Source organism: Protopterus annectens, chromosome 2.part0 (genome assembly GCF_019279795.1).
Source record: "Protopterus annectens isolate FY-2018-M chromosome 2.part0, PAN1.0, whole genome shotgun sequence".
Taxonomy (NCBI): Eukaryota; Metazoa; Chordata; order Ceratodontiformes; family Protopteridae; genus Protopterus; species Protopterus annectens.
The window spans coordinates 619862053-619884106 of record NC_056728.1 but is presented as its reverse complement, the minus strand read 5'-3'; the positions used below and the strand labels follow the sequence as shown (position 1 = coordinate 619884106).

The following is a 22054-nucleotide window of genomic DNA, read 5'->3' as shown; positions in this document are numbered from 1 at the left end:
CTCGCCACTTTCCGAACAGACATTGCAGGCCTAGCTTGAAGTCTGTCCCCATCTACAGGTGTTTCTTCCATCCTTTGTGTGTTTCATCAGTGGCTTGGGCTATGTACTTGATTTGAGACGTACAGGGAAGGACATGTTCATTATGAGAGAAAGGGAGGGAACTTGAACTCTGGAGAATCTGAATTTACTATCGGTCGAGATAGGTGTACTAGGTATAACTAAGATTCAGACTAATGGTAAGTACATAACTTCCGTTTCTTAAGTTTTGTATTGCAAAATCCTTAGAAGATCATTTTGAGAAACTTCAGTGGGAAATTTGTTACCGAATCTACCCTAATTTATGCATGTGATATATATATATATATATATATATATATATATATATATATATATATATATATATATATATATATGAGTGGGTGGTAACTGGTATCTTTTCATCATGTTGCTTTTTTAACCATTGAAATGAACTTCAGTATGTTTTCAGATCTGTAGTAACTGCTTAAGGTAACTGAAACATTTGCTATCTTTCAGTAGTGGTTTCACGATGCCAAAACACCAGAGAGATAGAAAACAAAGACATAACATGATTATCATGTCTGATGATTCTGAAAGCAGTGTGGAAGAGAGTGAAGGAGAACTTGAAGAGTACAGGTATATGTACACCAATAATTGATACTATTAAAAATGTTAATATGTAGATATCGAAGTCTGATGGGTCTTACCAGAAGAATTATACACCATCAGCACCTAGGTTATGTTAATATGAGATGGGAAAAGTAACATGTTAATGGATGGATACATCAAGTCATATTTTCTCCTCTTTCAATTTTCTTTTTTCCCTACTCCCCCTACGATCCTTTGACTCAAGCTGGCTGTGACTCAGTTTTTGTGTTTGAGAATCTTGCTTTATACATGTGGCTGGGGCTGCAGGTGTGACATTGGATCAGGTTGCCCACTCCATGGGGTCAAAAATCATGTATATTTCTTTCTTTTTATGCATGCCCTTGCATACATATGTAAAATGTAAACTGATGCCCTTCACCCACTTTCTGTTCATTTGTGTGTATGTACTATTCTTTGGACACATAAAAGGAATGTGTGGTTGCTGAACATAAGCCGTCCCCCCTCTCCTCCTGCAGAATAAGATAACTTTCACTAATACACTTATTCCTTCTCTACTTTGCTGACATAAAAAGTAGAAGTCATTTTTTGGAGCTTGATTAATGATAACACAGAGAGATGGCTAGTAATAAGAAACTTTCGGGTCAAGTAGACATGAAGGTAAGACTTGACACTGAAGTTCACAGAAGCATCATGGTGGGTTCATTTCTAAATTTTGTTCAAATTTGATTAGGCAAAACACCAAGCAGTGGTTTGTTTATAGTTGATCTGTTTCAAGTTAGCTATCAGCATTTGTACCTTAATTCTTGCGTTGTTCATTTCTTGGATGAGTTAAATTTTCTTTGATGCGTTATACGCTCTTCCCTTCTGAGTTCTGTTTCATGGATTTTCAAAACTTTTATTCCACTGTTTAACATCTGTGCTACTGGATTAGGGGACATAGGAATCTGGGTAGTCTCACATTCACCTGCTGTTTGTTCATTTTCTAATAATCATGCTAGCAAAGTCTTCTCATTTCATGCCAAAAAGGTATAGGTCTTCCAAGTGATGTGATAGTTTCCAGATTATATCAGTCAGGATTACAGCCAGTACTACCTGGTGGATATGGATTTATAGGATTGTAGATTGCTACTAAGCTTACGGCCAAAGACTACATTAAGAAGTTCAGACATTTCACACAGAACTAGTGGTACACTAAGAATGTCCTCTGTCAAGCAGGAATTTCCCCACATATCCCAAGTTTTGAGATAACCCATCCAGTCATCCAGACTGGTTTTAAAGGTTACCAGAGAAGTACCACGTTTGATATATAATGGCAGCCTATTCCAAAAATGATGTGTGTGTTGGGTTGGCTCCCTGTCCTGCCAATTTGTGACGTTGATGTAATGGTGTTAGTGTACGTCTCTAGAGCAGGTGTTTGTTTTACCACTGGTTCTGCTTTAGGTGAAGATGGTTAAACAGTTCTAGGTCACTGATATCACAGAAGGGTAAGTAAAGCTTAAGCCTCAGAATTCTGTATGGCACTGGGTAGAGGAACAGGGCTTTTAGTCAGTCCAAATAATGGTGTGTTTTGAGACCTGAGACTGTTTTGGTGAGGAGATGTTGAGTTCAATTGAATTGGTTTGTGTGTCTAGTGTAGCACATGTCAAAAGAACATTATATATTCATTGGTGAATCTAATAAGGAAGTGGGACTAAATCATCTTTAGACCTAGACAATAGCTTACTCATAGTAGAAATATATTATGTTCTGTAGTCCTATCTCGCCTTCATTCTTACATATGGGTTTGGAGCCGATCCTCTGCTCCGACTCGGCCTATTACAAAGCCCATAGTCGCTTAGTTGGCTTGTGGCTAGGTTGGTATCCCATAGTGCACTAGTACAATCCCCAGATCTCGTTTGCCGCATCTTCGAGTTCAAAAGTGCTTCTTGCTTGGCCGTGGCTAAGTTTAAAACTTTTTGAATTATTATCACTTTACTGTTTTCCTATAGCTAATTATCCTTTTCTAGATAGTGTTTAGTAGTGTTAGGAGTGTTTACAGACTTTTTGGAGTGCTTTTGATATTTAAATTAGTTCGTTTGTTGAAAACTGGTTGGCTGTTGGCCGTTGTTCTCTGTTTTGGTATCCTGTGTGCTAGTTTTCCTAATTAATATTGCAATTTCTTAGGTCCGTCTTTAGGACCCTTTTTTCTTGCTTATATTTATTATTATATTGTGTGCAGTGTTTGTTGATTATTACAGAGTTTTCTCTGCGGGTCTGCTTTTTCGGCCTTGGTTTTCAAATTTAGAAATTTAGCTTGTGTGTCGTTTGCTAGTTCCTTGCCTGTTACTAGTTTCTGGCCTTTTCTCTATGACTTAGCCTATCTAGCTAGGTCCGTTTAAGTTAGAGGACCTAGTCCTCTGCTTATTTCATTTTTTCGTCAGAGCTAGGCCCGTTTAAGTTAGAGGACCTAGTCCTCGTTGTGTTTGTGTGTTCCTGCTTACTTCCTTAGCTCGTCAACATGTCTAAAGAGTCTAAAGACCACAGATCTTCAGGTTTCAAAAAATGCATTAAGTGCTCCCAGATGATGTCCATTACAGATGGCCATAGTAATTGTGTATATTGTCTCGGAGCCATTCATTTGCAGGAAACTTGTTTATTCTGCCATTCCTTCAGCTCCAGATTTCTCCAGGAGCAGAAGAACAAGTTAATTTTGAAAGGTCTCCTCAAGCCTTCCTTCGAGGAAAAGTTTTTTTTCTTATTCGAAATCACATTCTTCCAAGAAAGAGAAGGTTAAGTTGGCCAAGAGGCATTTTCCGGCTCCGACTAGTGTATTGGAACCTCCTCAGAAACAATCTAAACAGGATAAGACTTCTGCCTCCTCGGCTCCACTGTCCTCGGAGCCGGTCGAGGTTGTTGATATTGGCACGTCAGTGTTGGTCCCAAGCATTTCGGAGCTGACTACTGAAAAACTACATCAGAGCCGGTCCAGAGATCATTTGCTGGTCTCCCCAACCTTAAGATCTCCAATTCTGCAGAGATCCAGATCGCCTAACCTGTCATCCAGATCCTCCAGGTGCCTGTCAGAGGAAGATGTGGAGAAAGCAGTGCTTAGACTCCTGAAGTCATCTGCCTTGCCCAAATTGTTGTTGGCTCTTACCCAATCAGTTCCGGAGCCACCTGAGTCCACCACCCCTTTTGTGGTTCCTCCTCTTAGCCATGTCGGGCCTTCGTAGCCAGAGTGCGCAGTGCCACTTGTTGTGGAACTCTCAGTTCCAGCTCCACTTGAGGCTGTCTCAGAGCTGATTTCCACTACGACACCTTCGGCACCATCTGTTGTGTCTAGGAGCCGAAGCTCACCGGTCAGCCCCAACAGGACCACTTGGACCCAAACCTCTTCGGTTCTGAGTCTCCCTGTCTGTGCACAGGCTAGGGTGAGCTCAGACCCTACATCCATCTCGGAGCCAATTGCTCTGGAGCCGATGACTTCTTCCGTTTCCTCGGCACCGAGGCGGTCTTCGGAGCCAGAGAGATCTGCTTTCGGGATGATGAGGAGTGTGCTGTCTCGCTCGTCAGCTCCACACAAGGGCACCGACCTCTGTCTCAGCACCTACTCTGTCTCTCAACAGCAGAGACCGGCAGCCTCAGGAGCCCCCGGTTAGTGGCCCTCAGTCTTCCGAGACCTCCCCAGCGTACCCTTCTGAGGACCCCTCGAAAGAGGACATGCAAGAGGAAAAATGTAGACTCTCAGGATGAGTCATTACCTCTGACACTGATCTTGAGGAGTCAGAACGGTCCCCCAAGTTGTCCTCTGATAATGTCTCCTTTGTAGACATCTTAGAGAGCCTTAAGCAGAGAGGTGGATGGCCCGCTCTCAGTGAACCTGAAGGCTTTCGGGTCTCAACCTTCAGTCTCTTGGATGTCTCCACCTTTTGATGAACTTTTAGATCTCGTTAGTCGGAAGGTGTGGGAGACTTCTGATGCCGTGGAGCCAGTTCCCAGAAGACCCAATAAATTTCTGTCTAGCCCCAAAGAGAAAGAGTTTTTGTCCAAGGGCGTGCCTGTAGTTGCCATGGTGGTGGTGGCGGCAGCCACTAAGGAGTTAGCGGAGACTTCTTCATCTGTCCATCCACCGAATAGAGTCTCGAACGATGGACAGATATGGGAAGCGTATCTTTTCTTCAGCGGCCTTAACTGTCAGATTGCTGAACTATCTAACATATTTTTCGAGGCGAGTTAGCAGATGCTGTTCAAGGTACATCTACTGAAGGAGTCCCTGAGAAGGTGTCTGCTCAGTTGTCTACCTTAAATTCCATCGTGAACTCCTCTGCAGCTGTCGGAGCGAGCAGGGCAGGGGGTTCAGGAGTTTCCTTTAGGAGAACACTCCTGGATGCGCTTATGTGATTTTGCGGAGCCATTCAAGTCTACCTTTACTAACACCCCCTTTGACGGTTCTTCATTCTTTGGACCTAAGGTGAAAGATACACTCACCAGATGCGAACAAGAAGGGAAAACTCTCTCTGCTGTGGGAGTACGTTTTACTGTTCCCTCTAGACCATATCCTAAGGGTCAGAGAGGTGGTAAGATGTGGTTCAAGAAGTCCCAGAGATTTTTCCCGGATGCACAGGGTGACTCCTCCTTCAGAGGCAGAGGCAGAGGAGGAGGAGCTAATGGTAGACGTCGCTCTAGAGGCAGGGCTGGCCCTCAAAACCAGGGAGGCTGTGATTTGTTTCGAGGCCATCCCTATCAGCGCTCCTGATGCGGGGCCCGGCTGTGGTTCTCTGGAGCCAGTTGGGGGTAACCTTTCTTTGTATCCAGAAGCCTGGCTAAACATCACACAAGACAAATGGGTACAAAGAATAATCATCAGAGGTTACTCCATACCCTTTTATCTTCCACCTCACACTCCCAAGAAGATTCCAGATGTTCCACCCAATCCCAGTGATCAAGCAACTGTAAAAGTTGCTCGCAAACAGTCATCCAAACCATCCCCGCAGACCAGATAGGATTCGGAACTTACTCCAGTTTCTTTTTAGTGTCAAAACGTACAGGGGACTGGAGGCCCATCAGCAAAATGAATCTGTAAAGAAGGCCAAGTTCTGGATGGTGACACTGCAGTCTATACTCCCTCTGTTAGGGAAAGACAATTGGATGTGCGCCATAGACCTCCAAGATGCGTACTGCCATATAAAAATGGACAGAGCATCGAGGAGTCATTTACGCTTCCGGCTGAGAGCCAGTCATTACCAATTTCGTGCTCTGCCCTTTGGTCTCACCACAGCCCCCAGGGTGTTCACCAAATGTATAGAGGTAGTGACAGCTCACCTGAGATGTCTAGGATTCCAAGTGTTTCCGTATCTGGATGACTGGCTCCTGAGGCATCTACTCCTACAAACCAGAGATTTCACTATCCAACTTTGTTCCCAGTTGGGGATTACAATAAACTGGGAAAAGTCTGCCTTATCACTCTCTCAGTTTGTGACTTTTATAGGCGCAGAAATAGACACAGTCACCATGTTTTCTCGTGTACCTGCAGAAAGAGCGCAGAACCTCAGACAACAAATTCCCCATCTACTTCCCCTACAGAAAGTCAAGGCAAAGACAGTGCTGAAACTCTTAGGCACCATGGCCTCCACCATAATGTTAGTCCCTCTCACCAGATTACATATTCTCCAATGGCTTCTATCGTCCCAGTGGTCCTTTCAACAACTGCCTCTATCTCACCACATCTTCATAACAGTCTTGCAAAAAGGACCTCCGTTGGTGGATTCCACCCGACCAACTAACACCACCCCATTCCTTCCTCGCCAACCCGTTGCTACTGTGACCACGGGTGCCTCACAGATAGGGTGGGGGGACATTATCTAGGCAGGACTGTCCAAGGCACATGGCAAGATCATGAGGCTCACCTTCATATTAGTGTCCTAGAGATGAGGGCAGTGCTTCTAACATTGCAAGCACTTTACGACTCTCTTCCTCTAGGGACCATAGCAATCCAATCAGACAACATGTTAGTGGCATTGTATCTCAACAAACAAGGTGGAACCAGATCTTACCCCCTTTGTCAAGAGGCTATTCGTGTTTGGAAGTGGGCGATATCTTCCCAGCGCTTTCTGGTGGCAATGCACATCCCAGGGACAACCAGTGTGATAGCCGACAAACTCAGCAGGGCAATCTTGATGCCTCACAAGTGGTCTCAGAATCAGGAAATAGCGGAACAAATCTTCTGCAAATGGGGATGGTCTTACTGCAATCTCTTCCCCAGTCTGATCAACTCCAAATGCAGCGGCTACTTTTCCTTTATCCCCCTCCGGGGGAGTCAGCGAGAGACTCACTTGTTCACGATTGGCCCCTGGGACTCCTTTATGTATTTCCTCCCTTTCCTCACATATCCAAAGTGATTCAGAAAGCGAAGCTGTTGGGAAGCAGAATGATTCTCATCACTTATTACTGGCCTCGTTAGATGTGGTTCCCCTTTCTCGGGCCTCGTCTACTAGATGATCCATGGAATCTGGACCCAGTGCCAGACTTCCTGACACACATGTCAGGCTCTCTTCACCCCTGCCTCCACACCCTCACCTTGACAGCGTGGCTGCTCCAATTCCATCCCTAGTCAGTCTTCATGATTTTTCATCTGCTGTGACCCACATCCTCACATCTTCGCATAAACCTTCCATTAGGAAGTTATACACCAGCAAATGGAGAAGATGTTCTTCGTGTTTCACTGTTGCAGTCATTACATTTGGGTAATCTGCTGGCAGATTGCCCTAAGTCAGCCTGATTAACAAAGTCTTGGGTCCTGCATCGGTTGCTGTCCCATATTCCATGACAGATCGTCAGGGGTATAAAACATGCAGCCGGCGCCATTACATCAGTCTTTCTTGCTGCGCGGTGCCCGAAGCAGAAGCAGTTTGCAAGTTCCGGTCGGCCGACTCCTGAAATTTTCATTTTTGAGTTTCAGAACCAAAGTCTTCTACTAAAAGCTAAGTACCTCGTTGGGAAAACTTTTTCTTGCTCCTTACCACTGTCAGTGAAAGTTAATAATTGCATTACTTGTGGGAAGCAAATACCTCATAAGGATTTTCATTTGTACTGTATTCCTTGCCTAGGCCCTGACCACAACGTGCCTTGCTGTCGGTTTTGTGCTAAATTTAGTCAACACGATTAAATGTCTGTATATTTTTGTTTCTAAATGTTTTGGTTCAAGATTTAACTATCCAGAAATGTCGTCGCTTAGCCATCCGACTACCGGAATACCTAAAAAAACACAAAGAAAAAGACAGAGACAGACCATCGAGGTCCAAAACCGATGACGCTTCATCGCTTCTCCTAAGCCAGTCGCCGGTTCTCAGTGAGGTGCTTTTGCAGCCCCTGATACCCGCTACTTCTGATTCGCAGGCCTCTACTGAGACCCATTTGGACTCCAGTATGCCGCGAGATGCTTCTGTTATGGAACCCGTGGCTGTCTCTACCTTAGATGGGTCCGGATCCGCTGTGCAGGCACCAGCTTCTGAGGGTGTTATCAGTCCTACAGATTTGTATATTAGACCAATGCCATCTTCAAATCTAAGCAAAATCTAAATCTATGTTTAAAAAACGACGCCTGGGCCACATGTGCAGGCCCCTATGCCTAAAAAACAAATGATCAAAATGGCTGAAGATTTAATTACTCTCATCAGGGGTAGCCAATCCCCTCTTTCTAAGAGGCCTAGGCAAGACATTGATTATGAATCTTCTGAACAGGATTTTATTTCTTCTGACTCTTCTAATGAACAGGATTTGTCTATTCCTGCTTATGAGGACTCTGAAGCAGAGGATTCCATTCCTTTTGCCTCTCTCCCTGAGGATTTTTCTTTTGGGGAAACTTGCATGCCTTAAGGGAACATTTCTACTGGGAAAGTCAGGATTTCTCTGAATCTAAAAAGAGACTTAGGGATTTTCTTCTACTGCCTCAGCATAGGCCCTTGGCTATACCTCCTGTTCTAGACATTGAGGATGGTGTATTTTCAAAATCTGGTATGACTCCTGATTCTCTGCCTCCGGCTCCTTGTAAGCCAGACAGATACTACAGGGTTCCTGAGTCCCACAAATTCCTTTTCAAAAATTCTATTACTGATCCTAAAACCATTTCTTAGGGTCCCAAGAGCATTAAGGCCTCTACTGCCAAAACTCCTACCCCTTCTGATAGAGACTTCAGGGCGCTGGATAGATGGGGTAAGAAGGTTTACACGTCTGCAACCTTGGCAATCAGGGCTTTAAACTGTCAATTTCATATGCTTAAATATCAATAGCATATCATAGGACTACTTAAGCAGAAAATTATGTTAATCTCTGATTGTGTGGAAAATAAAGAATTGCAGGATTTATTGCATTCAGCTGAACAAGTTGGAAAACATACTTTGCAATGTGGTTTTGATTCCTTGGTGGCCTCTTGCAGGGCTGCTGTAACAGGATCTGTGCTAAGAAGGCATGCTTGGCTAAAAGAGCAAACTCTGCCTGACCATGTTAAAGCAAAATTGTTGGATGCTCCTTTACAGCAGGACCGTCTCTTTGTTAATAAGGCTGAAGAAGTGTTAAAAAGATGGAAGATAAAGCTAAATCTATGCAAACTGTGAAAGATTTCTTACAAGTGCAACCTCCAAGATTTAGTAGACACTGGCCTACTAAGAACTGGTCCTTTCCAGTCCCCTCTAGAGCCGCTCAAGTCAAATCAAGACATTCCAAAGGCTCCAGGTTTCAGTCACAAGGAACTTTTAGAACAAAACAGTGGGGTGCCTCCACCTCCAAATCTGGAAGCAACAAGGCACCTCCCTATGGTAAGCAGTCTCAATGACTTCCCTCTACAGTTACCAAGCACATACCTCTTAGCCACCCCTTTGGGGGGAAAACTAGCACTTCATGCACAAAACTGGCAAATTGTTACCCAGGACAAATGGGTTTTAAATATAGTATCCCAGGGATACAGATTTCACTTCCACATGTTGCCAATCCCAAACAGATTGCCAGATCTGCCCCCAAATCATTGGCCAGAGGCCCAGAAACACGTTATGTCCCTTATGAACATGGGGGCTATTCAACCAGTACCAGAAGAGGAAAAGGGACAAGGTTTCTATTCCAGACATTTCCTGGTACCTAGAGAAAAGACAAATCATGGCATCCAATTTTGGACTTAACCACTCTAAACACATTTCTGGACATTCCAAAATTCAAGATGCTGACTCTTCAACAGTTAGTACCTATGCTGGGCAAAGATGCCTGGTTGGTAACTCTAGACTTAAGAGGCTTACCTGCCTATCCCAATCAGGGAATCTTGCAGAAGACACCTCCAATTCAAAGCAGGCTACTTGCATTACCAGTTCTCTGCACTGCCCTTTGGCTTATCTGCTGTGCCCAGGGTCTTCACAAAGTGCCTGGCACCAGTACTTGCATTTTGCAGGCAAAGAAATATTCAAATATACCTATACCTGGACGATTGTCTAATTTGGGCAGAAAGCCAGGACATACTATTAAGTCATCTGGCATTTGTAAAGAAATAACTAAATTCTCTGGGGTACACCATAAACGAAAATAAGTCACATCTAGTACCCTGCCAACAAACTGTATTCCTGGGAGCAAGTTTGAATACAATTTCCCAGATGGCCTACCTCACACCAGAGAAACAAGTTAATTTGACAGCCTACTTCAAACTACTGGCCACAAAGACCCTGCTATCTGCAAGGGAAGTACTGCAAGCCTGGGGTTCATGGCCTCTTGCATTCTACTAATTCCATATGCAAGACTGCATATGAGGAAACTACAGTGGTATCTAAAAAGCCTATGATGTCAACATTCTCAGGACCTAGAATCAATGATTCCTATCATCCCTTGTCTAAAGACAGTGTTCCTTTGGTGGGCAGAGGCCTGCCAACAAAACAAGGGACTGCCTTTCATTTTACCCCCTGCTGCCCAAACCCTAACAACAGACGCATCAGACTATGCATGGGGGACTCACTTGGCAGGGCAGTGCATTTAGGTCAAATGGAACCCGAGTAAAATGCACCTGCATATCAATCAAAAAGAAATGTTAGCTGTACAGAATGCTCTGCCAGCCTTCAAGGGCCACATTCTTCTAGGACAATTATTGGTAAAGACAGACAACACCAATGTTACGTGGTACATAAACAAGCAGAGGGGACCCCATTCATACCTCTCTGCAGACACAGCCTCGAGCTACCAAGTGCACCTACAAGCTCAATTCCTGCCAGGCAAGCTAAATACACTGGCAGACGACCTAAGCAGAAATCTCATGGACCCACACGAGTGGAAACTGGAACTAAAGATATTCAACATTTTGAAAAACAAGTGGGGGAGCCCAGCAAAAGACCTGTTTGCCTCCCTCAGAACTACCAATTGGACAAATTCTGCACAAGGACTCCCCACAGACAAGCTTGGAAGGTGGATGCCCTGTCCTTCACCTGGAAAAACCTATCAGTTTATACCTTTCCCCCTCTACCTCTGCAAAGTGCTACTAAAGATCACACAGGACAAACCAAGGACATTACTTATTGCACCAGACTGGCCATGCCAACACTGGTATCCCCTCTTGCGCAGTGTCACTTCTGGAACCATGGCACCTGCCCCAGACCCCTGCCCTGCTATCCCAGTAGGACGGCCAGATTCTGCACCCACAGCATCAAACCCTGAACCTTGCAGCCTGGCTAATTACATGATCTCTCCGTTGCCATCCCTCAGTAAGCAAGTGATGGATGTCATTCTGGAGGCAAGGAGGCCTAGTACTAGAAAATCCTATGCTGAAAAATGGACAAGATTCTGTTCCTGGAGTCAGATTCAGGGAATGGACACAACAGTGCCCAATTTACCGCACATTCTTCAATACTTAACTGAGATGCTTCACAAGGGCCTTTCCTTTTCTTCCAGTAAAATACATGCCTCGGCCATTTCAGCTCACTGTAATACAGAGCCACCCCTCTTCTCTCATCCACTGCTGCAGCAATTTCTCAGAGGGGCCAAAAGCTTAAGACCACCCAGGAGATCCCCTACTCCAGCCTGGGATCTTAACTTTGTACTGGAAAAGCTCACTGTACATTCCTTTGAGCCAGCTGCAAATGCAGAGTTAAAATTCCTTTCTTGGAAAACAGACTTCCTTCTAGCCATCACTTCAGCAAGAAGGGTGTCTGAATTACAGGCCCTCATGGCAGTGGAGCCTTTCATCATCTTTCATGTGGACAGTGTGTCCCTCAGGACCAATCCCTCCTTTATGCCCAAGGTGGTATCCAGTGTGGGCTTTAATTAGTCCATTCATTTGCCAGCTTTCTTTTCTAATCCACAGAACAAAGGGGAACGAATACTGCACTCCTTTGAAGTGCACAGACAACTTAGATTTTACTTGGACAGGACTAAGCCTGTCAGGAAATCTGAACAGCTGCTGGTTGCATTTACTGCAGAGGCAGAGGGAAAGGCCATTTCAAAGCAAACAATTTCTAAGTGAATAGGCCATTGCATTCATTTCTGCTATAAGCACCTGGGAAAACCTACCCCACGGGGCATAAGACCACATTTCACCAGGGCTGCATCTACCTCAACAGCCTTTCTCGAAGGTGTCCCTACCAGGGACATCATAGAAGCTGCTACCTGGAGTTCTGTACATACCTTCACCAAGCATTACCACTTGCCAATTTTTTCTAAATCCAGAGCTGGTTTTGCCACTGCAGTCTTGCAGGGTCTTATAGCTGGTCCTAATGCTATCTAATTGCCTCCTCCCTTCCTTAGCTTTGGGAATCTACCCAAATGTAATGACGGCAACAGTGAAACACGAAGAACATAGTACAGTTGTGTACACTTACCATAAATGTAGATGTTCGAGTGTATTCACTGTTGCAGTCATGGTTACCCTCCTTGCAGCCCCCTGACTTCTATTGACTATACCTCTATTCTTGCTTACTATGCTTAAAGCTTTCTGTTGTATTGCTTTTTGTTGGAGGTGTAACCTTGTATATAATTGCTTCCCATTATGTGGGCATCTGACATCTGGGGCAAGAAAAACTGATGTAATGGCGTTGGCTGCATGCTTTATATCCCTGACTACCCGACGTCATGGAAAATGAGACAGCAACCGACGCAGGACCCAAGACTTTGATAATCAGGTCGACTGAGGGCTACCTGCAAGCAGATAAGCTGAAAGTAATGACTGCAAGAGTGAATACACTCGAGCATCTACATTTATGGTAAGTGTACACAACTATACTTTCTGAGAGCTAGGCAGCAATCTCAGGTACAGTGGTAGCTTATGAGTTGTGCCGTTTGTGACTATGAGTTAGATTGCAAGTAGCAAGTAATTGGCTGTGATGTAATCAAACATAAAGGTGTTATTAGGGCCATAAAACAGGTTTTCAGGATGAAGCTTACACCAGGATGGTCAGATTTGACTAGTGAAGGTATAATAAATGGGGTACTGCATTTGAATTAAATATTTGTGAGGACCAGATCAAGAAGATTAACACTTTGGTGGGTAGTAAAACATTTTGGTGAACTACATTTGCACTTATGATGTCTGTAAGTCTCAAAGTGTATTTGTTGTTGGGTAGTATATGTTTGCCAGATTCTGTGTGGATAGTTGAAATCACCCAAAGAAAAAAGATTTTGTTAAATGGTTGTCTTTCCTAATTGTTTTATTCTGCATGCACAGAAGGGATAATTGACTCTGTTCTTTAATTGTCAATAATATGATTAATTTGATTGATGATAACTAGGACTTCAGACAGTGCCAGATTTGTATCTTGTGGAATATGCAGAGAGAAAGTGGGACTTACAGATAAATATAAATATTCTCCCCAGAGTCGGCTGTGGAATCGGATGCATGAAAGGCATTGTGCCATGAAATAGAATGAGAGCTGTACCTACTTTGGAGTCAGGTTTCTGTAATTACACAAATGCTGATATCTACGAGAATAAAGAAGACCTTGAGTTCAGTGCTTTTTTTTGTTAAAACTCCCAGCATTCAGCAGTGTTACCTTGATATTATCCAGATTGGAATTTGCTATGTTGGGATGGGCCGTCTGGTGTGTACTGTACCTGTTCTGACTAAAACGTACTGTGGAGGTAGCAGAATTTTAGTCAGTTTGAGAAAATTGATAGGTGAAAGATGCAGGCCTTCTCTTTTGTCTCCTTTATAATACAAAGAACTTCCTTTATGGTGGGTATACATTTGTATTTCCAATTTTATGTAACCGTTTTTATTTATTTTTTTTTAAGTAAAGTACATAAAGAAAGCTGGTGGTGGAATGCACAAGTCCAGGAAGTTGTTCAAAGAAAGAAGTATAGAAAAAGTGGGTTGCAGAAAACACAGATCAGACTAAGAAGGAAAACTGGTTCAGTCTCAGTAACAATGCGTCAGAGGCACTCTACCAGCTTTCTGGAAGGTGACTCAGTAGATGGCACAAGAAATTCTGTCAGGTCACAAGGCTAAGACAGAAAGATAAAGAATATTGTCATCAGACACCTTTCATAAGTGATGCCAACAAAATCTTGCTTACTGGTCCTCAGGACATCAAAGGCAGATGGACAGAGTACTTCCAGCAGCTTCTAAGTGAAGACAATCCAGCAGAAGCTGTACTGCCCCAGATGCAGCCGGTGATGAAAGAGTAAGAAGAGCTCGCAATAGAAGTAAAAACATCACTAAGAAAATGAAGTCAGGGAAAGCAGTAAGCCTGAAAAAGGTCACAGCAGATATTTTCAAGATGTTGGGTGAATTAGAGGATAAGTGGCTCCTGAGTATACTTATAGCACTGTAGACAGAAAAATATATCTTACATGATTGGACAATAAGCATTCTAGTGCAAGTGAACAGCAAAGAGGAAATATGTAACTGTGGGAAGTATGGAGGTATCCAACTCCTTTCACACTGCATGAAAATGCTGGAGAGGGTGTTTGATAAATTAATATGCAGAGTTGTACAAGAAAGTAAGATGAGAGATGAACAGTTTGGATTCAGATCAGAATGCAACACAACTGTGTTTACAAGATAGCTGAGAAGAAGCTAGAGCCTAGTAGATAGTTCAGTTGGGCGTTCTTTGACTTGAAGAAAGCATATGGCATGGCTGATTTGGGAAGTTCTGTGATGGATCAAAGTCCCAGAAACCGTGATAGAATTATTGCAGGTTATGCATGACGACCAAATGACACAAGTATGACCAGTGTTCAGACTCACACAGGGATTGTCAGAGTGGGTTTGCACCAGGGTTCAGCTCTGAGCCCACTGCTGCTCATACTGGTGATGGACTACATTAGCAAACGGGTTTGCCGGGACAGATTGACCAAGCTGTTGTATACAGATGATTTGGCATTACAAGCAGACTCTGAAGAACTTTAGGTGAATGATATGGGAATGAAATATAAAACTGAAGGCACATAAGATGTTATTGAGTTCAGACAACACAGATGTCATGGCAGCAAATGGGGAAAAATCCGAAGATGGTGAGAATTAAGATGGAAAGAAAAGTAATAGAACAGGTTAAAAGCTAAAGTAACTTCATTTGCAGAACAGGTCAAAGAGAACAGATTGTGGTGATTCTGGCCCATGTGCAGATTTGGGAGAGTCAGGAAGAAGGCAGGAGGGAACAAGGATATCCAGCAAAGAGATGGATGTATTTGAGGGAAGACCTGCGATAGTCCGGCATGACCATTGAAGATGGAAGTAGAGTGACACTGAATGAAGAAAAATGGCGACAGTTGACATGACATCCTGACTCCATGTAGAAAATGGGAAAAAGGGGGGTGATGATGACGACTGTTTTTTGGTAGTCAGTTACATTAAACTTAGTAAGGCCATCTTATTTGCAAGGTCTACAACAGTGTAGAGTTGTATATTGTCTCGGCCTTACTCTGTGGGTTGTGTACTGGTGTCAAGAGATATTGCTCCAGGGCATATCAGGCATCAAGTACAACATTTGAATGGACAACAGTCAGACACCTGATGGCTTGTTTGCACAGTATGCCAGGAGGGAAATCACCCTGTATAAATTACTGATATTTATTTTATTTTTTTTATTTAACATTTGTTGACTGGGAATGTCTGACTAGGTTCCACAGAGCCTGTTTTCAGCGGAGGCCCGGGGAGAAATGCTCCAGATGCATGTCTTTGGAATGTGGGAGGAAACTGGAGTACCCGGAGGAAACCCAGCGAACACAGGGAGAACATGCAAACTCCACACAGAAGGCACCCCAGCCGAGAATCGAACCGGAGAACCTCTTGCTGTGAGGCGACAACGTTACCCGCTGCACCACTGTGCCGCCCATACGACTTCCTTGCTTGACACAAGTTCAGCTTATAAGTACCCCATTGGGGAAACTTTTTCTTGCTCCTTCCCGATGTCAGTAAAAGTTAATAATTGCATTACTTGTGGAAAGTAAATACCTCATAAAGATTTTCATTCGCACTGTATTCCTTGCCTAGACCCTAACCACAACGTACCTTGCTGTAGGTTTTGTGCTTTATTTAATCAGTGCACTATCCGTCATCAGTATATTTTTGCCTCTAAATATTTCGGTTCTCGGTTTAATTATCCAGAAATGTCGTCCGTTAGTCATCCAACTACCGGGATTCCAAAAAAACGCAAAGATAAAGACAGAGACAGTCTGCTGAGGTCCAAAACTGCCGACGACGCTTCTCCTAAGCTAGTCGCCAGTTCGCCCGTATTCAGTGAGGCGCTTTCGCAGCCCCTGATACCCGCTACTTCTGATTTGCAGACCTATACTGAGACCCATTCAGAGTCCGGTATGCCGCGAGTTACTTCAAGCTATGGAACCCATGGATGTCTCTACCTTGGATGGGTCTGGAGCCGCTGTACAGGCACCGGCTTCTGAGGGTGTATTCAGGCCTACAGACTTGCATATTAAATCAACACCGTCTTCATTACTAAGGCCTAAATCTTGATCCATGTAAAAAAAAAACGATGCCTAGGCCGCATGCTCAGGCCCCTAGGCCTAAAAAACAAATGATTAAAATGGCTGAAGATCTAATTACTCTAATCAGTGGTAGTCTAACCCCACCCCACCCCACCCCAAGAGGCCTAGGGATGAGCTTGATTATGAGTCTTCTGGGATTCTGTTTCTTCTGACTCTTCTGATGACCTGGATTTGTCCATACCTACTTATGAAGATTCTGATGCAGAGGATTCCATTCCCTCTGCTTTCCCTCCTGAGGATTTTTCTTTTGGGGAAACTTTACATACTTTAAGGGAGCATTTCCACTGGGAATGCCAAGCATTTTCAGATTCCAAAAAGAGGCTTGGGGATTTCCTTCTACCTCAGCATAGGCCTTTGGCTATACCTCCTGTACTAGACATTGTTGATGTCTTCTCGGAATCCAGTTTAGCCCCTGACTCCCTGCCTCCGGCTCCTAGTAAACCTGACAGATACTACAGGGTTCCTGAGTCCCACAAGTTCCTTTTCAAAAATCCTGTTGCAGATCCAGATACTATTTCTCAGAGGCCCAAGGACATTTAGGCTTCTACTGCTAAAAATCCTACCCCTTCTGATAGAGACTCCAGGGCGCTGGATAGATGGGGTAAAAAGGTTTATACCTCTGCATTTATTCCCCCGACATTTCTGTAGTAGAACTCTGTAGGGAGTTGTAAAAATCTGCCAAGTTTTTGCATTCCTGCATATCATGTTCCCATTTACTTTGCTCTTACCCTTCAAACCTGCAGCATTTGCTGTCTGTCTGAGAAAAAAATCCTCTGAAGTCTACTTGCGATATAAACATTTGTATAATTTCTGGCCAAATACTTTATCCCTATGCTGTCTCCAAGCTATGGAATCATCTTCTCCCATCTCTCAGAACTATCAGTAATCCTGCATCCTTTAAAAAATCCCTAAAAGTACATTTTCTCTGTCTTTGGCTATGCTCCTGTACCCCACCATTATATTAAAACAGTGAAGTCCCACTCTAGATCCACAATCACTATCTACATTTGTATACTGTCTACACCTTCCTGTGTTTCTCTGTCACCAGCTTCATACTTCTAACTCATTTATTTTCCACCTACACTGCATCCTTCTATCTACACTTCTCAACTACTAACCATACATTGTAAAACAGCATTACTCTAGCTTTTAACACACTCTACATTCCTTCTTTCCTGACTTCTACACACTTAGCCATCACTACCATCACATTCTTCCATGTGATAGTAACTTCCTGCACTATTTCCATCTACTTATTAACCTCTTCTCTCTCACTGGCTGAGGCATTGGTTTCTAACTAAAGTAATGACATCACTGTTATATTTTTATATCTTGTATCTAATTTTTCTGTGTCAACATTGTTTTTCAAAATGTTTTGTATGCAATTTGCCGTGGAGCTTTTCTCCCCGGGCCTTCACTGAAAATGGACTCATCCTAAGCCCAGTGGACTTTCCCGGTCAACAAATGCAATAAATAAATAAAAAATAACAGTATGTCTGTGCAGAAATCTTAAACTTTCTGAACTTTGTTGCATACTTGGGACCTTACAGATGTCTTCCTGTTGTTCCTTTGTAAATTGCCTTTCCATTCTTTTTTTTTTTTTTTTTTTTCAAAAATTTCTAACCTTTTCTACTAGAATAATATAGTTCTCATGTACTATTTTATGTACTCTAACAATTATCCCTTTTGTTCTGCACTCCGTTAGAAGCTCTGCCCTACCTGGTCTTTCACTTAGTACTCCCCTGTCTTTTTTTCATTGCCTGTACTGTATTAGTCCTTGATACAGAAGGACAGTCTCTAACTTGCAGTCTACATGCAAGTCATGTTGGGGTGTAGTTGGATTTTGTTAGTGAACCATAATTAGCTGAAAGACACTTGCACAGCTTTGTGAACAACAATCATAATGTTTGCATAGCCATATAACAGGAAATGCTGTTTGCCTTGTGTCTTAAGCTAACATGAAAACTGAATGCAGTGACAATCAGTGAAGTACACATAAAGACATGAGTCGCACAATAACCTCCTGAAACAGTGTTACTTATTTTGTCTTCATTGTGCCTGAACCTGAAAGAGGCTTGTCCCTTACTCAGGTATAGGCTTTCATCTCTCCACTGTGGAAGCATGATGCAGTGCATTGAAAAATTGTACATTTTTGAAGCTGGACACTTCTGCTGAATGTGTTATGTGGTTTGCCCTTCCAACACAAGCACATGTATACACACACAGACACACATGTGCACACTTTATGGGCTTACAGTTGTAGATGAAGTCCTGCAAGTGACCAAGGGACAGACACTGACAGTAGCAGTGAGACATTATTAGGCAGCCACTGAGTATGGACCTTATTACTCACTGCATTCAGAGGCAACTGTGAAACTTGGTGATAATGCTGAGAACAGGAAGAATGGTGTTTGCAAGATACTACAGTGACAGGAAATGTAAGACCCCAGTCCTTAAGCATGGGCGTTTAATTCAGTGACAGTGAGTAGTGCATACATGGATAGTATGGTACAGCAGAGCACTCACAGACACACAAAAAGCATACAATGTTTGTACAGCAACACATACTTTATAAATTCCTTGGGTCTGCTCTGAAAGAGGTCTGACCTTTAGCCAGCGAGACTGCCATTCACACTGGCAGAAGTGCAGTAGTGCAATGCAGTACGAAGTCAAGTTATCAAATCAACTGAGTTAGCAGTATTGCTGAATGTAGATGAGGTTGCACTAAGATCCCCCTCACAATAATTCTGTGTGGCACGATAGCATGTAGTGCAGGTTACTTAAGTACAAGAACCAGACCGCAGCATCAGACACCAGCAGCAAGAATATTATTATGTAACAGACATGAATTTTGTAATTAGAGACCGAAACAACAGAATAGTTTGGGTGTAGATTCATAAGGAGAATAATAACACCCATACAGAATATTAAAAGTTGCAGAAAGTATTCTAAAAACTAAAGCCAACACAAGAAAGAAGATTAGAAGGTTTTGCCAGTAGAGATGACTGGAAGTAGGGGTACAAAAAATGGGCAAGAGGAGGTTGGAGTTTACGGGAGAAAACTAGCAAAGGAACTAAGGTATTGGGAGCAATTAACTAGAGAGGGCAATGTGATAGAGTGGGTTGATGCAAGAAGTTTCGAATACAGGTTAGAGACTACCTTCCCTTGCAGCATTATTGTGGTTTTGACCGAAGTGCTGAAGTCCTGCTTCCTTTGACCATATTGTTATTTGATGCACTGCAATGTGTTCCATCGACCTGGAACAGTATATCTGTTGTCTGTATAATGCTGCACATCATGGGCTTTCACAAACAGCTCAAGTATGGGTTCACCATTAGAGGTGCGCACAGACCAGATCCAGTAAGGGGGGGGGGGTACCAGATGCTTTGTTATTGGAGGAAGCAGCTGCAAGGGAACCATATGCAAGGCTGAGGCAGGCACATTATACTGGGGGGAAAAAAAAACACTTGCAAAGAGGCCTTTTTTCTTGGTCCACTTCTGTGGGTTAAAATAGAGAAAACAAAGTTAAAACTGATGCATGCCATAGTGCAGTCAGGCTGTGACTTGCATTGACTGGGCCCACTATGTGCAGATGGCACATGACACATTTAAAACAGAATATTGTTCATGCTGCAGTTGTCATTTACACATATGGATGAGACACAGTGACAGGGATCAGCAAAGGCTAGTTAGTTGAAGGGGGAAGGTCATAGGGATGTTAAAATGTACCGTGTTACACAACTGGCTGACTGGGTTGCTTGATATGCTGTGTAAGTATGGGACGTGCTTCCTGAAAAGGGGTATACAGATAGCAGGTGTTCTGGGTGGCTGCACAATGCTGATGCTGGCCACAGTAGATAGCAGAGTGCAGCTAGGGTGTAAATGCATAAAGGGTTGGGGGTCCACAGATGGGAATGAGGCAGATTATGGACAACCTATGCCACGGAGGCATTCCCCTTTTTAAAATGGCATTGTTGGCAACACCCGCTGATATGGTTGATGTGGATCTGCAGGACCAGAACTGGCTTGCCATGCAGTGAGAACAGTCACAGAGGTTACGTCCACAAAGATGGCCCTGTTGTGCTACTCTAGCCTCATCACCACTAATTGGTGACAAGGAGGTGGCATTACATGACCCCAGGGAAAGTGCCCCATGACAAATACCTACAGAGGCTCTGTGGTCATGGATATAGTGATAGCCATTGAGGGAACAGCTATGATACTCATTGGAAACTCCAGTAATAGCCAAGTGGCCATCCAGCAATCCCAGAGTATTGGTGTACTCCCTACCTCTATAATTCATGCTGGTGTTACAGGCCCCTCTGCATGTTATCAGGGATGTCGCACAGTGTACTAGTCATCTTCGTTATTGCATTAGTTTTGTCTGTCTGTACATGAATCACCAACCTCTACATATCCATTGATTTATGCCCAGTATGATACCTCAATCAGGCACTCAGTGGAAGTCATGAACCTTGTATACACCAGCAAGGCAATTCTTAGTGCTGCCTTTTGCTGTTGCATGAACGGTTGAGGACCATTCACATTTCGCTGTCCAGTATGGCCTACCTTTCCATACTCAGTGAAGAGGCACAGGCAGGTTTATTAACCAGCCCTTCTGTTGTTGGATGTGGAAGGTAGCTGTGTTCCAATGTAACCTTTGCTGACAGTGGCATTGTACTGTCTAACTGAGCCAGGAGGAAACCACCATCACTGCCTGGCACTGATGATGCACTGACATCATCCATGCCCTGTTCTATTGTGGGTGAAGTTATGACTGTTGCCCCTGTGAAGTTAGACATAAACACCTGTGTATGAACAACTTAAAATATGTGACAGGTCTACATCCCAGTACTCCAAGAGTATTTCAAGTCAGGTATTATACACAGAATGAAGATAGATTTACCTTATGATGTATGTTGCAGTATCTGCATCCCGGATATGCCTGTGGGAGAGATACAGTGATCAATACCATTAACAGGCTTTTGCCACTGGTGCAACACCATACTTACCGGTGCCTTATGGTAATACAAAGCTGTTGCATCCCCGACAGAGACACTTAATGCCGTCACCAGTCCAGCATCTACAGCCAGACCTCAGTAATATACCAGTGTCTTCTTTCTGTTCCCAAACAGAGCACCAAGAACTCCTGTATGTCACTGTGGTCTGTGATGGTATACCTCCACCTGAATGCATTCAGTCCTGTGTTATGGTTTATACTTTCATGCAGGCATGCACTATCATGTCCATGACTCTGTGTCTGATCTGTTGTGACCAATAATTGCATTTGCAACCTTCACAGTGTCCTGTCATGCACACTACCAAAAGGCTGTTTCTAGCTTATTGGTGCTTAAAATGTACCTTCAGTGTACAGTAGAGCCTGAGTAATACCTCTCCCCCTCCCTGCTGGGGAGAAATGTTCTAGCCACTGTTGGTGTTTCCATGCCATGTTAGTAGTTGTACATGGGGGCAAACAGCTGGTCAGTGA

General features: G+C 43.6%; 1 protein-coding gene across 2 annotated transcripts in view; it reads left to right on the top strand.

Annotated features, from left to right (window-relative positions):
- Positions 1 to 22054, top strand: part of LOC122793168 (centromere protein C-like) — a 546145-nt gene that overhangs the window by 87607 nt on the left and 436484 nt on the right. Inside the window, exon 2 of one of the 2 annotated variants that reach the window (XM_044060985.1) lies at positions 535 to 654. In XM_044060985.1, coding sequence (XP_043916920.1) covers positions 535 to 654 — 120 coding nt within the window. The remainder of the gene's footprint in view (positions 1 to 534; positions 655 to 22054) is intronic. The other variant, XM_044060986.1, reaches the window with a different exon arrangement.